This window comes from Pteropus medius, unplaced genomic scaffold (assembly GCF_902729225.1).
Source record: "Pteropus medius unplaced genomic scaffold, Ma_sr-lr_union100, whole genome shotgun sequence".
In the NCBI taxonomy this organism is placed as follows: domain Eukaryota; kingdom Metazoa; phylum Chordata; class Mammalia; order Chiroptera; family Pteropodidae; genus Pteropus; species Pteropus medius.
Window position 1 is genome coordinate 20570133 of NW_024342467.1, and position 15427 is coordinate 20585559.

Below are 15427 nucleotides of genomic sequence, written 5' to 3' on the forward strand. Positions count from 1 at the left end.
TTTTCTGGTTCTGCCCGAAGAACGCACAGCGACCTGGGAGCTGCTGGACCGAATCCCATGCCCTGTGATTCATAAAATGGAAATCTGGCATTATATGCCAATGACATTTGCTTCTATGGCAGTTGAAGCGGCAAAAAGCCATATGCCATACCCCTCGGATGCAGCCAAGCCACGCAAACGGGTATGTGAAGGAGAAATGACGAATCGGGACCCGAAGAATCCCGGGGAGCTGATTGCGCATTTAAAACGCACAATCTCTGGGACAGGCATCAAGTCTCTCTACTCTTATAAGACTCTTGGGCGATGCAATTATTTTTCCTAATGTAAGAGAACTTTGGCAGGTAAAGGTAAAATGCAAAAGATGACTCCTGTGAACTGCACGATGTGCTCACGTTCACTACTGAACATGCCTGCTACCCAGGCACGTGGGCCTCGGGTGTGCGTGGAGAGACAGGCAGCGGTCGCCAGAGTGGGATGGGCTGCCGGAAGGACGTCTGTCCTCTGCACCGGAAGGCCCCTTGGCAGCCATCCTGTGAAAGGAGCAGCACTATTGTCGACATTATTTTCCCCACTGGCCTGGAAACAACACCAGTGAGAATGCCTGAGATGTGAGAGTATTATGACATAAACAAGGAATGATGGGCAGATCAGGGTATGCAGCACTTAGGGCAAGTGAGGGCAAAGATGTGGGAAAGAAGCCAGAAAAGTACATTAGGCTAATTAAAGAAAAATCTGAACGTCTCGCCAAGGCCATTACACTTCATGGGGCAGGCAGTGGACAGCCACAGATGGACTAGAAGGAAGAATGACATAGTCAGATCTGTGTCAAAGGACATTTGGAAAGCAGGAAGGTTTCAAAGTTAGGAGATAAATTACCGCAACAGTTGGTGTCTTAGTCAGCTACTGCCACACTAATGCTGTGTAACAAATAACCCCAATGGCTGAGAAGTTCTTCTCATACTCCCAGGTCTATAGGTCAGCTGAGGTGGCTGTCTTAAGCTGTAATTCTGTGGGTTGACTGGGACAGAATACTCCATACGCCTCATTCTGGGACCTACCTTGAAGGGGCAGTGACTAGCCCTTGTATGCACGTCATCTCATGACAAAGAATTGGAAGTACTTCTGTCAAATTTAGCCTTATGCTGGTACCCTCTTCCTCACAGCCTTTGCTCCTACTTTTGACCTGTCTGGCCCAGTGGCTGAGATCTGTGCCTGCAGATGCAGCCAAGGGTTTTAGCTTCTCTTCGGTCAAATGAAGGTAGACAGTCTTAACCCATCATTCACTGTTGACCAGACATAAAAGCATGGTTTTGAGAAACTCGCACAGGCATATAAGGTACGTAAATTAGCTGTTGAATTATGTACACTGAAATTATTAAGTATATATTTTATCTCTTGACCCCTTTCATCTGGCATTTTTATGGGGGACATTTGGAAAGCTTCCTTGGGTTCTTCTCACTGCTCCCGGCTCTTACACTGGAGTGCGAGCAAAAGGCTTCCGATGCCACAGTCTCCTTCGGACTCCTCATCGCATCTTGTCTCGGGCCCCTCGTTGCCCTCCAAACCCCAGCCTCGGCTGGCACGAAGGAGCACCTATGTGACAGCACGTTCATCTTCTTCTGTGCTGTGTCCCTTTTAGATGTGCATTTCCATCTCCCACTTAACATAATTTACTTTGCAATTACAAGATAAATATTTTTCTCTTGAATCAAGGAAGACTGTATTTCATGAGAGAGTCCCATCTAATCGTACTCATCTTGGCTACCTGACTCTGATTCCTATCTGCCCTTTAATTTAAAATGCCGAGATCTCATTGTGGCTTACTTAAAATGTAGGTAATTTCCTTTCAATTGGGCACATACTATTAAAACGGTTTCTGTGCCATGATCAAATCTCTCCTATCAATATGGAATTCAAGTCATAGGAACCAGTTAGCAGTTATACAGTGCCCCAAAGCAGAGTTAATAAAAGGGAAAGAAGTTTCAGAAGACACTGAATTGAGTTACGTAGAGCAGTTAACTTAAAGTCATTATTTTCCTGTTCAGGGATGGTCTGAACTGAACCGAGGGACTGATGTATCTCACTTCTGCTCAGTCAAAGCGTCTACCAACACTTTTCTTCTCATAATCGGCAAGTCTCAATTTAGCACATGTTCCCCATGCAAAGAAAGATACACTGACTCTAGGAAGACTCTGGAAACTAGAAGACCTCTAAGCCAGACCGTACATGAAGGAGCTCCCAAGATGCATATTTACTGTTGTCAGGCTTATCCAAAATTATTCATGAGACCGAACCACGTTAGATATCATTTTTGTAAATGTTCCAGTTATAGAGAAGGTCGAGAAAGCAAAACACGTAAGCAGTGTTTTCAGCCAACGAAACCTAGTACTTAAACTTCTAACAGCTTTTAAACACTTTTAACCATTTCTTTTGGAAATCACATGAACAGAGTCAACAAAATCCAATTCTTTCTGGATGACTCAGGATCCTCCTACGCTCCCCCTTTGTAAGGACATAAGGCCGAGATGTTAGTGGCACAAGCCCAGGACAGCCCCTAGCAATGGCTGCCTTAGGGTCATCCAGTGTTTCTCGTAAGAGTCACACAGACCCTGGACAGTTGAGACCACGCGGACGGCACGCTGGGGTGGGCATCCTGCTCAGTTCAGCAGTCCATCCGGGGCAGAAGCTTGTCTATCTTTTCTGAAAATGTGTGCTATCATCCTTGCCGTGAGCATCCTTTTTCTTTTCAGAGGCATTTAGAATCCTGCGTCACCTGGTGCTTGCTCAAAGGGCAGACTGAGCCAAGCAGTTTATCTGCCTGACACGGGCCACGGTCAGAGCCATCCCAGCCATGGAAATTTTTCCTGTCCCCATCTCACAGATGAGGAATCCGAAGGTGACGGCACTAAATCCCTTGTACAAGGTCATCCAGCTGGCAGTCGTGCCCTGCCTCTGAAATGCAGCTAAGCCGACTTCCTCCTCACTTAGGAATCTGTCCCAACTGTGGCCAAAATCACCTTTTGTGGCTCAAACAAAGTTCAGTGGATCCCCATACAGAGGTAAGGAGAAATCTGTATTTACGGACATTGGAACAAACTCTCGTGAGAAATCACAGCAGCTCAATTATACTGGAAGATCAAGGGAAAATCGCGGCCAGTTTAGGTTTATCTGTTGAAATCAGCACCTCTCATTTGTACGGGGCAATTTGCAAAGCCAGCCTCTGGGGACCTGACCCTCACTGTGACTCTAGGATGTGCCACTGTTACTGTTATCATTATTGTTATTGTTGATGCCACCAATTTACAGATGAGAAGACACTTGGCAGCGAAAGGACATGCTCAAGGTCACACTGCCCATGAGGTGCCGCGACAGGACTGTCACCAGACTCTTCTGCTGGCTTTCGGCCTCGGTTCTGCCCCCTCCACCTTGCCTTCTCATTGGGGAGGGATTGAAAACTGGGTTTTTGGCAGAGCAAAAGCATCTTACTCTTTTTATGTATAAAGCGCAGATATACCACACACATCACATAAACAGATGACACTATACGTGTGTAATTAAAATTTCAGGAAGAGGGTGATTCAGAAAACAAGTTTTAAAAAGCTCGGGAGGGGAGTGGTGACGCCAAAGGGACTGAGAAGCAGCCCCCGCTCCGCGGTGGCCTGGTCTCGGTCAGGCGCGTCACCTGTAATGAACGCATTTCTTTTTAGGAAGTGTTCACGCCGGGCTGGATGGAAGAAGATACCTCTTGAAAAAAATAAGTTGGTGAAGTTGGTCCCCTGTCTTTTTGCTGTTCCTATAGGTAGCGTCATTGATGAGGGACTCAGAAGACGACATGCCTTGATTACTGCCCAACCATTAAGTGTCTGATTCTGTGAAAAATGGTGACACTACCTGAAGTGAATAGTTTTAAAACAGTTACACACACACACACACACACGCACACGCACACACACACGCACACAACCATTTGCTGCCTCTCTAATGGGAAACATCGAAGGAAAAAATAAATCTATTCATACGATGCATTTGCTTCTAGAGGAGCTGCGATTTTCTTCATGCCAAACCTAAAGACCTCTGTGAAACAGGACAAGCCTTTTGAATAAATACTCATAAAGAGCCCCGACAGCTGAAAAGTGGATAACCTCATTGTATGACATTAAGGCCCTTTAACAGACTTCTCCTCTGCTTAAATATTAATGTTTCGATTACAACGTACACCTCCTTTATTAGCCACACCAGGCTCGGTTCAGGCCAGTAACGGCAGCAACTAGATGGAATTCTAATGAAGACGAACGACGCGAGTCCTCCCCAGCTTCCCCTGGACGCTGGTGCATAAAGCTTCCTTTCACAGCTCGCTCCAAGATATTTTACAGTCACCTGCCTCATGCAAATGAGGAGAGTCATGTTTATTCATGAGGAGAGTTACAGACCACCTTTCATTCCCTAGGCCAGCTCGGCTCACCATCAGAGCGCTGTCTGCATCACGCTGTAGCTGAGCTGGCCTAGCCTAGGAAGGGGACTCCTGAATATCTAATTGCCCCCTGAAAAGCATGCCCAGAAAGTCAGTAAGCTGGAAGCCGTTTGGGGAGCGAATAGATTTCCCTTTTTTATTGATGCAATAGCTGCCTTTAAGATTTCAAACAATCCCGTTTCTATGCCAAACCACGGCCCATTAGATGGGACTCGTAAGTGGCTCTTTTCCATGGATGACCTCCTAGGGGACTTCTCAGGGCGTTTCCTCTGTCCAGCTCTCCACTTCTTCCTGACCAAGATTTCCTCCCACTGACGCCGAGGAAGCCTGCAGCCCAGCCGGGGCAGCTGCGGCTCTGTTCGGTGGGCCTGGGTTCTCCCGTTTTCATCTGCGAGCCTGAGACTCTAACCTCTACTGTGCTGCGCTTTGCTCAGCATGCTGCTGGGTAAGGTTTAAAAACAGTGTTTATGCTCTAGAGCGACTACATTTTTTCAAGTCATTAGTTTCTTCCATCTCGGTAATCTGAAAACATGGCAAAGTAATCTGATCTGGGTTTTTAATGCCGACTTTGAGAGCATCTAAAGTAACGCCAAGGCTACGAACAAATATGTTGATGGTATCTAGACGGCTCAGCCATCCCCGGACATCTGGGCATCCAGGTGATTGTTGAAGAGACCTTGACTGTCACCAGCCACTAGGTACCCAAGAGTTGTGGGGCCTGCTGATCTTTAGGCTTGTCACATGGAAAGCTAAGGTGCCTAAAAAAGTTGTTTGGAGGAAGACACCACCAAAATCCATGAAATTTTCAGCTTCGACCCTATTTCTACCAAAGTTAAACAACTTATTTAATTCAGTTCAGAACTTAATTTGGAGTACAATGACTGCTTTTCTTTTCTTTTTTAAGATAATGGCTAAAAAATTGTCTTCTTTTGAAATGCACAATTTACTCATTTTTCACAGACAGGATCTCATTACGTATAAAAAGAATACCTTACTACTGCATATGACGTTTTACGTTCTCAAAGCATTTTTACCTTTATTGCTTCAACTTAATATCATGGCACCCTAAAAGAGGGCAGTGGTATGCTAGTATCCACTTTTTAAAAAATGTTGACTTTCAGGCACAGGGCTCCTGAGAAGCAGAACCAGGGTTAGAACCTGGGCTTTGCAGGCCAATGGGATACTACTTCATCGCTGCACGCAAGTCATACAAGATGGGGGCATGTGTTACATGTGTTGACTGATGGCAATCCTACACACACAGCTCACCTTCAGTGAGCAAATCTACCCTAGTCAAAAGCGTCATATCCTAGCGTTGGCTCCACCCAGAGATGTAATTGGTATGCTGTGCACTTGGGCACCGCGATAATGGGGGGAACTGAGAAACGCTGCTACACACAAATATAGATTTTGAATTGTGTACCCTGGTTAGACTTTTTAAAGTGGAGCAGTCAGCGACGAAAGCTTCCAGTGAGATTCCCGTGCCTAAAATATCCACTTGCATCCCCTTTCGTACCCTGCTCAAAAACGAGGGCTTCAATGAAATAATTATACAGCCACGTGTGTGCTGGGATCTTCAGTGCAGCTCAGCTCTTTTTAATGCACGTAACAATGAATAATGCATGCTCTACGATATTAGTAATAAAAGGTGAAAACACAGACTACGAACTCAACGTCCTGAATCAATAAATTATCCTGCAGAGATTGCTATATCGAGAAACCGAAAGTACTTTTCAAAGCACACATATTTTAATCGCTCTCTAATTCTACGTCTCTTATATAAATACAAAACATCCCATCTGCTGCTTGCAAAGTCTGGAGGAGCAGGAAGACAGCTACATTAAGAAACACTCACTTCAAGCAGGAGCATTAACTCCCAAATGCTAGATACCTACAAACTGCTGACCCAGTCAAGGTGAGCTGTCACACAGATTCCTGCGTCTGCTGGAACCTAGCATTGCTTGTTGGAAAAATTCAGTTGTGAATGAAGGGATACTGCTTCTCCAGGAATGAGCTAAGAAATTCAGATCCCAGGTCTTAGGTGGGCAATTAAATCCGGCATCCGCGCTTCCATCCAGAGCAGCCAGAGCCTGAGATGATTCCAAGAAAGTTCAGAAGAAATCAAGTCTGATGCTGGGCTCTTTAATGATATTTCTGAATTCAAATTTGGATGATCTTAGGAAACAAGAAAAATATTAAATCTAACCAGTGACACAAAACCTACATTTGTTCCTAAAAATTCAATCGCTAAGTTAATAACAAGAAGAAAAGTGAAGTGATTAAACCTTCAGCTCTCCTCTTTTTCCTAATTTAGTGTCTTGTAAAGCAGAACAGCTGCTGACACAGTAAGAAAAAATCAGAAAGACTGTCTTATACTGAACTAGAGGCCCCCACACAGGGTTCTTCTCTTTTTAAAAGGCCAGTAGGGGCAGAACGGGGAGATGAAAGCTAAGGGACATCATTATTTCTGAGTTTGGGCAACCATCAGCAGGACTCTATGCCTGATATTATGCTGCTCTATCCGCAGAAACGAAGACAACCAAAAAGCTCATCTGTCCATGTTGCATTCATTTTCATTGATATACACACCTATACATCGAATATACCTACAAATGAAACACACATTATGGTAGACAAAATAATGATCCCCTCTATTGGTTCCCATGCTCTAATCCCCAGATTCTGTGAATATGTTACCTATGTGGCAAAGGAGAATTTAGATCACAGATAGAACTCAGGTTGCCAATCGGCTGACCTTAAAGTAGGGGAGGTGATCCTGGGTTGGCCAGGTGGCCCAAGGGAATCACAGAGGTCCTTAACAGTGGAAGGTTGAGGTTGAAAAGGGATCAGAGTGACAATGTGGGAAGGACTGGGTGTGCAGCTGCTGGCTTTAAGATAGACAAAGTGATCACAAGCCAGAGAGTGCAGGCAGCTTCTAGAATCTAGAAAGGGCAAGGACATGGATTCTCCCCTCGAGCCTCTGGAGAGGACAGAGCTCTGCTGACACTCTGATTTTAGCCCGGGGGGACCCGTTTTTGGCTCCTGGACTATGAGACGGTAAGATAAATATGCATTGTTTAAGCCACTGAGTTTGTGATAATTTGTTACAGCCGTGCTAGGAAACTGAGACACAGGTGTTAAAAAGTATACAACTGATAGACTTTTCTGGCTACGAAAGTGAGACATGCACAGTACTAAAAAGCAAAAAAGCAAACATACCAAAAATGAATGGAGAAACGTAAATCCAATCCCTGTTGTTCCCACCCTGATTCGTCACATGTAGAATGAGACTGTCTGCCTCTCAGGCCTTCAGCTGCCCACCCACAGCCACGAACTGCCATCTTTGGTGGCAGACGTGTGACAACAGATAGTAGTCTATGATCGTACAATGCAAATAGACGGCACTAGGGCCACAGTAAGAAACTGTATCTGAAACGTGGCTCTTAGATCTTGCTGAAGATAGTTTCTGTAGCATTATACATTAATTACGAAGGGTTTTAGAGTGACACTTTGGAGGGCTTGCTGCCACCTGCCCCTGTGCAGACAGGTTAGCACTGCCATAGACCTGAGCACATGGTCAAGATGAACCACTGAGCCCGGCTCAGCTCCCTCCTCCAGCCCAGCTCAGCTCCTCCCAACTGATGCCCCTGGTTTCCTTTGCTAACAATGCATTCTTGTGGCTTCATGTCGGAAACTCTAAGTTCTACGGGATTTAAGTGTCCGAGTACTCATAATTTGAGCCATTCCTCTGCAGGAATTTGGTAATATTTTCCACACACCTTATCTGTGCATAGATCAACAACAATAATATTCATATTATTATTATTTACAAAATTCAGATTTCTGTAATTCAGAAGAAGCAGAATAGTGAACTCCTCTCAGAAAGCAGGTGGACACCGGACACCAGGACATGACAGCCAATGAGGTCTCCTTCTCCTGGAGGAACAGGTGCCTTTGGCACAGAAAAGCTAGAGCCCGGATGGTTTTCAGTACCAGGGCAGTTCACAAAGAGCTGGACTGATGTGCGGACTAAGTGGCCGTAGCAATTTCAAAGACTGTTGATTTAACTGTAAATTTTATTTTTTATTTTTTATTTTCGGCTTGATTGAACAAAAGTCTCCCTGCCTCTTGACTTCCGTCTCTCCCAGGGATAATTTGCACCTAAATTACAAAGTCTCTCGTAATCAAGTGAAGTACACTTAGGAGGCTACAGTTACAATCACAAAGGAATTAATGGGCTTCTCTCCTCCACGTCCCTTCCTGAGTCACGCCTGTCCTTGGGCATAGCTGCTCAGACCGTGGCAGCTCTCGATTGCAGCCTCCGGGTCAGCGCTCTCCATAGAGGCGGCACTGGGGCCCGTATCACTGAATTAAGCAGATGGTCCAAGATGACTGAGGTGAAGTGGCATTTGCCTGCTATAACTGCAGATAAGATCATCATGCTGATGGGGACAGTTAGGTCAGAACCCGAACGAGGACTGGGGAAGAGCGTCGTTTCCTTTCGGTTTCTTTCCAAACAATGTCAACCCTTCGAGATGCCACAAACCAGAAATGTGGTGGACGGGCTGAGACGTGAGTTCAGGGAAAAGATGACTGGGAAGGAAAGGCCGGCGAGAATGTCAGGCAGAGTTGGGATGCAGACATTATGTCATGCCCCGGGCACGAGTCCGCGAAGACCCCACAGGGTGACTGTGAGGTCAGATCCTTCGTCTCTTAGTGTTACATCCCCAGGACCAGGTCAGTGGGCCTGGGTGATGGGGCCAACCCTATAAGCCATGGTCAGTAGCACGTGAGATATAATAAAAGTTGAACGGACCTGTCCCGGCCATCAGTTATTATCAGCCATGCCATTATTAATAAAGCCTTATCTAAGGATAAAGATTGTTTTAATCTTAAAAAAATGCACATGATGCTTCTGATTCCTCTAAGTTGATCAACATTCTTCTCTCCGCCCAGCATTTACTCACAGAAATATGAGGTTCATACTCTTATCAAAAATCAAAGGACACTTCCATTGAAAGAATCAAATGCTTTCTGTAAACCAAAAAAATGTTCCATATAAACTTACTTATTCAACTCCCTAAGAGACCTTGCATTTTAATAAAAACTCTCTTTGGTACAGCAAAGTGCAAAGTATCTCAACACATCCGTAATCCACAGAGAAACCAAGGACCTAGACCGGGCAGCCTTCCTGATCTCACCCTCTCTGCGACAGCCACCTGCACAGGTAGAAGGCTTTTTCCCCAGCAGATGTTTCTATAACAAGGCATCTCAGAGTGATGCCACTGAAGGAGAAATGTTCAGCTAGACCTTATTTTTCACGAAAGGGTCTCTGCTGGTCCCAGCTGAGCGAGCCAAAAGGAACAAAGCTGCTCCAAGCGAATCCCTAGAGAGATGAGAGCATCACCAAAATGTAGCTTCCTGTCTTTCTCCATCCTCAGAGCAACCTAAAACCACAGTCATCCTCGCTCTCCCAACTTGCCAGCTGCCTTCCACACAAAGCTAAGGAACCACGTCAAGGCGAGGCTCCTTCGGGGACACAAGAAGATGCTTCGGACTCGCTTTACCTTGTTGAAGTCTTCAGAAGTTGCCCTCATTTCCTTCCATGTCTTGTTCAGGAGCTGGATACAGATGCAGAAAAACTCCTCGAAGGATCTGTCGTGGGTGAAGAACATCGGGTGGAAGTCATTGCAGGTCTCGCTGGCTGGAGGAAGGAGAAGGGAAATGAGGGAGGAAGTTCGCAAAGTGCAAAGGACAGCCACGTGTGTGTGCTCCAGAGAGAGGTGACGGGAGGCAAATTTGGCTCAGGCCATGGTGGAAAAAAAGGCATTTTGATAAAACGACCTAAGGGTAGTCCCTGTGCAACGTGGAAGTTTAATGTCAGATACTCAGACCCACCCTTAGGCACATATTTTGGCTGAAGGAAGTCAGCTGCTAACCCAACGGAGAGGGCCCTCGTGGCTTTGTTCAGGATCGCTGGTGCTGAGCGTGAGCGCCGGACCTGCCTTCTACACCCTGCAAAGGCTGTGCCAACGGCCCTGTCCCTTACAGCTCCTCCATCACCCTAATTGCCCTTTTCCCAACAGAGTAACTGGAAGGGGATGAGGCTTCCTGAATACACGAGTAATTGCAACTTCGATGATTTCTCCAGGGAGCTCTGTTCCCTCTTAAGGCATGATCAGGGGACATTTGAGACCATTCACCATCTGATGCCATTAACCATTTGTTTTACATTCTCGGACACAGATGGCTGGAGGTTAAAGCAATCCAAGTGGCTTTGGGGCCGCCACGGGCGCAGTCCTGGGCTGAGGCGTGGGGCCAGCCGATGGCCTCTGAGCCCCTGCTGCAGAGCTCCCTTGGGTCAGACCTGTCTCCTTCCCGCCCTCCTCTCGGCCCTTGGTCAAGCTGATACTTTTACAGCCCTCGCACATACATCTCCTTGGATCTCCACAATGCCTCGTACTGCTCACGATATGGACGAGGACCCTGGAGGTCCAGGGAGTGGCTTCATGACCCCCTCCCCCAAAGAACAATACCTTAAGTTTTGTTTAATGTAAGCTGGTAAGTACAATGAAGGGGTTTCTGTTTTAGTTGGCATCTCTTTAAAGACCAATTAGTCTTCAAGGCCCCAAATGGTGGAATTTAAAAGCCCGGGAGCCCAGGAGAGAAGGCGGGGGCGGGGTGAGATTGGGGTTACCGCAGAACTTCCATACTTGGGGGGAGTCCTGGTGCTGCCATGTTTTTGAAACTGAATTCCACTTAGAATCCTCCGGTGCAGGCAAGTGAACCCTGATGAAACCTCGGGGGCCCGCACTGCTCGGGCAGGCCACACTAACCTGCACTAACCTATTCTATCTTCATCCTTTACAGATGCAGTGAGTTCCTGACCTCTGAAATAATTCAAAACAACAACATACTGGTGCACGTTTGTGTAGCTCGCACATTCTGAAGGTGCAGCCCCACATGAGTGCTGTTTTCTCCCACACGGGGCAAGGACACATGCTAGCAGCAAGCGCTGTCACATAGAAAGGGTTGGGGTCTGGGGGCCGAAGATATAGGTTCAAGTTCAGCCCGCGACTATCAGGAGCAAGTCACTTTCCCTTTCTGAGCCTTGACTGTCTCAACTGAACAACGGAAGTGAATCCCGTCTGCCTTCGCCAAAGGCCTTGGAGGGGATCGGATGACATGATTCAGGGGAAAGAGCTCTGACAGGACAGATGCTGATGCAGATACGGAGAGAGGGGGTGGGTGACACTGAACGTTGCCCCAGCGTATTATTTCCGGGAACACTGGTTATTTTTTGATCCCCGCCCACTCCCCATTCCTAGTCAAGCCTGTTCTCATCTCAGAAATTAGAGGCAAGGACATATACATCACCCCACTCCCAGCCCGTGTGACCGGCAAAGAGATGGTGAAAGTCAAGTTCTGATCCGAGACAGAAAGGAATCTGGAACGTAAGCACAGGTGGGCCATGTGTGCAGCTCTGAGTAACCGGCCGTGAGCACCGAAGCCGATGAAATTCGCAAGTGCGCATGCACTTTTTTGGGCCCGGTGGGATTATATGTGCACTTTATGTCCTAGTTAAAGTTTCTATGGGCTTACTGGAGCTGAGGTTGCCGGACAAGCCCAAGCCGACGAGCCCTGCTCTCGCTTGGGTGAATAGGGAGGGGAGAAACACCACTAATAATAGAGGATGTTTGTCGGGTGCCTATAATACACCACGGGCTCTACAGCATTATTCTCCCAACAAGCCGGGGGGCGGGCATCATGCTTATCCCCCATTCTACACACGAGGAAGGTGAACCTTGGAGAAATTCAACCTTCCGCTCTGAGCTTTCTTCGGGTGGCCCGACATGAGTATTCGAGAACCACAGCTCACTTGGCCAGAGGTGGGCTTCTTGCCTCAGCTGATATCAAGAGCTCAGGGCGTTTCCTTGTGAGTGCTGCTTTGAAAATTAGTTCTCCCACCCACTCTCCTTGATCTCCTGGCAGCTGCCTTCAGCAGAAACCAGGATCTTGACCTGTGGTCCAGCGGGACTCACAGCAGGTGCACAGCCAGCATGTGCCGACGGGCACCTCCGGCCATGCGACAGTACCAGCAATGGCAGACCACCGCCACTAGCCACGCGTCAGGCCCTGGATGTACTTTACTGTTACTTCTTACAGCAAGTGCCACACAGATATCATCGATTTCTTTTTCTTTCTTTTTAAATTAGAAATTAAAGAGATAGAAAGGTTAGGCGACTTGTCCGAGGTCACGTGACTTCAATGTGGTAGAGCTGGGATTCAAACTCGGGTCAACTCGGCACCAAAGCCTGTCATTGTTCTGTCATACTCATTCCCTTATTTTGTCTCCCAATCACCCCAGTCCCCCCACTCCACCCCGTCCCCCCAACACAAATCTGAAAGAATTGCTTTTTCATCCCTAGAAGATATCTATGAAGTAAAGTCTTACAAGTGGCACAACTTCAACTTTTAATGCTTTGGGTCTATTCAGAGTCCAGGATTCCTCTGTTTTCTCCCCACAGGTTGTGATCTGAGTCGAGTTAGATGGAAATCACCAGGGTTACGCTCCTCTTCAGGACCCTCCCTTGCCTTTCCCTAGATAGCTCAGGTCAAGCTGCTGTCTTGAAAACTCTCCCGGGCACCCGAGAAATAGTTTCCCCGGTTCTAGTTTCTACTGAACTGACTCTTTTGTCTTCCTCGAGATATTCTCACTTTCTCAACTCACCAAGTTCCCCCGCAGAGAGTCAGTCACTAGGGATGAGTAACTGGATGAATTTATTTGACTTATTTCAAGAAACTAAGAGGTTGAGTTTTGTGTTAACAGAACCCCAATTTTGTGCATTGCAACAATGTGCCACTTAAAAAAAAAACTACACTTCCCAGCCTCTCTTGTAACTAAGAGGGGTCATTATGACCCAGTTCCAACCAATGACAGATGAATGGAAATTGCTGGGTAGCATTTTCAGGAGAGACTTTTCCAAGAGGGGAAAACTTCACTGGCTTGTCCCTTTTGCCTCCGCCTTCACACTTCAACTTCTTCATGTTTGGAACACAGGGGTGATGACTGGAGCCCCCGCAGCCATTTTGTCAGAATTAAAATGAGGACCACACCCTAGAGCATTAAAAAGAGCTCCTGATGATTCTGTGGAGTCACCATACCAACCCTGAACTGCTCTCCTAAGAAATTCTTTGTATTCTTTGTACAATTTGTTTAAGTCACTGTTTTCAGGCTTTCTGCCACTGTTAGACACAGAAAATCACTTCTATGGAAACAGACTCATGCAAGCACACAGACATTAGCATAAGACATTAGCATAAGCACAAGAGAACAAATGTGCAAGATTATAGGAGACTCGGAAAAAGTAGAAACGAGAAAGTAGGAAAGTAAATGGTCACAGTCAGCCAGACCTGCATGCAAAGCCCTAATCTGATGCTCCCTAGCCTGCTACATAAACTTAGACCATTAAAATCCCGAATCTGTTTCCTCATCTGTAAAACATATGACCATGTAAGGTTTGCAAGCATCGAGTTAGATTATGTACACCCTGTGTACATCTGTAAACTGGGAGCAACAATAGTATAAACCTTATCAGGTTGCTGTGAGGATTAAGTGGGAATAGAAACTATACGGAGTAAGCTCAATGCCACTGTGAGCCAAAAGGGTTTTGATGCTCATCGTATACAGAGGGGCCCAGGCCATCCCAGTGACAAACACGAGCATGCGTCAGTGTGCAGGGATGGGCTCGGTCTCAAGAATACGGTCCTTAATTGAGAGGTTTAAACAAACAAACAGATAAAAACAAGAGGGTGAGGCCCATTATTGCTTTTTAAGAAAAATAAAACACACTTATTGATAAATAAGTATTGAAATAGTAGACAATGATTTTATAAATGAAATTTAGAGAGGGACTTTCAATGAGATAAAAATAGTAAGGCTTTTTTGAAAAACCAAATTGTTTTTAAGCATACTATTTTTAACACAATGAGATTCTATTTTATAAAAAAGAATCAACTAAATGGTCTTTTAAGTCTAGAATATTAAGGTTTTTTTCAGAGCTGAGGGTAAAAAGGGTTGTTATTAATTTATGACATCTAATTCATTTATAAATAGGCCAACTTTGAAAGTTGAATATAATCCATGCACATATGTTTAAAAATAAAAATAAGAAGATTGTACATTTGCCACTTTGCCTTTCAAAGTAGATTTCTTTCTATTGGATGATGTCGGGCGAGGTACAGTCGTCGGAGCCTCAGAGAACAAAGGCTACTGCGCTGCAGCCAGTAAACAACAAAAGGTGAACACAGAGAAGGTTCTAGTGCTGCCTGTGACCCTGAGAAGGTCACCTCAGCTCTCTGGTTTAGGTTTCTCACCTGTGAATGAGATGGATTGGTAAGGTCCCTGACGAGTCTAAAATTCTAAGACTGCACACACTACACTCACATACGCAGGATAACGCATTTTCAGATCCCTAATGCCCATCAATATTTATAGAACTTGGAGACTGTACCTGCAATAAACTATTTCCTAAATGATTTTCTTGAATGACAGGATAGTTACACATTTGATTTAGGGTGTTAAGGCATCAAAGCGACATTTGCTAGGCTTACAAAATGTTCGATGACCTAATATTTACTCTTTCTTTCATCAGAAAATTGTTAGTTGTTTTGACACCCTTGCAACCTATTAATATCACCTAATGCAGACCACTGCATAAGAAAATTACTTGACTAAAGATAGAATGTCGAGATGACAGGATAATGCACATAATTTCTGCTCTTTCATGGAAGTTTTCTAATACAATTTTTCAGATGCTGAAAAGCTCTGTTCCATGACTTCAATGGCCCTTGGCATGGTAAGAGACAATGCGAACCCATTTACAAGTGACTAAAAGGTCACAGATTTGCGAGGCACTAGGCAAATTCTGAATATTTTTGACTGGAACAGAGATA

At 45.7% G+C, this 15427-nt stretch overlaps 1 protein-coding gene across 3 annotated transcripts in view; it reads right to left on the bottom strand.

Annotated features, from left to right (window-relative positions):
- The window catches only part of ELMO1 (engulfment and cell motility 1), a 455772-nt gene that overhangs the window by 129144 nt on the left and 311201 nt on the right, over positions 1-15427 (bottom strand). For all 3 annotated transcript variants that reach the window (XM_039862767.1, XM_039862765.1, XM_039862766.1), the window contains exon 16: positions 10039-10175. In XM_039862767.1, the coding sequence (XP_039718701.1) occupies positions 10039-10175 (137 nt within the window). The remainder of the gene's footprint in view (positions 1-10038; positions 10176-15427) is intronic.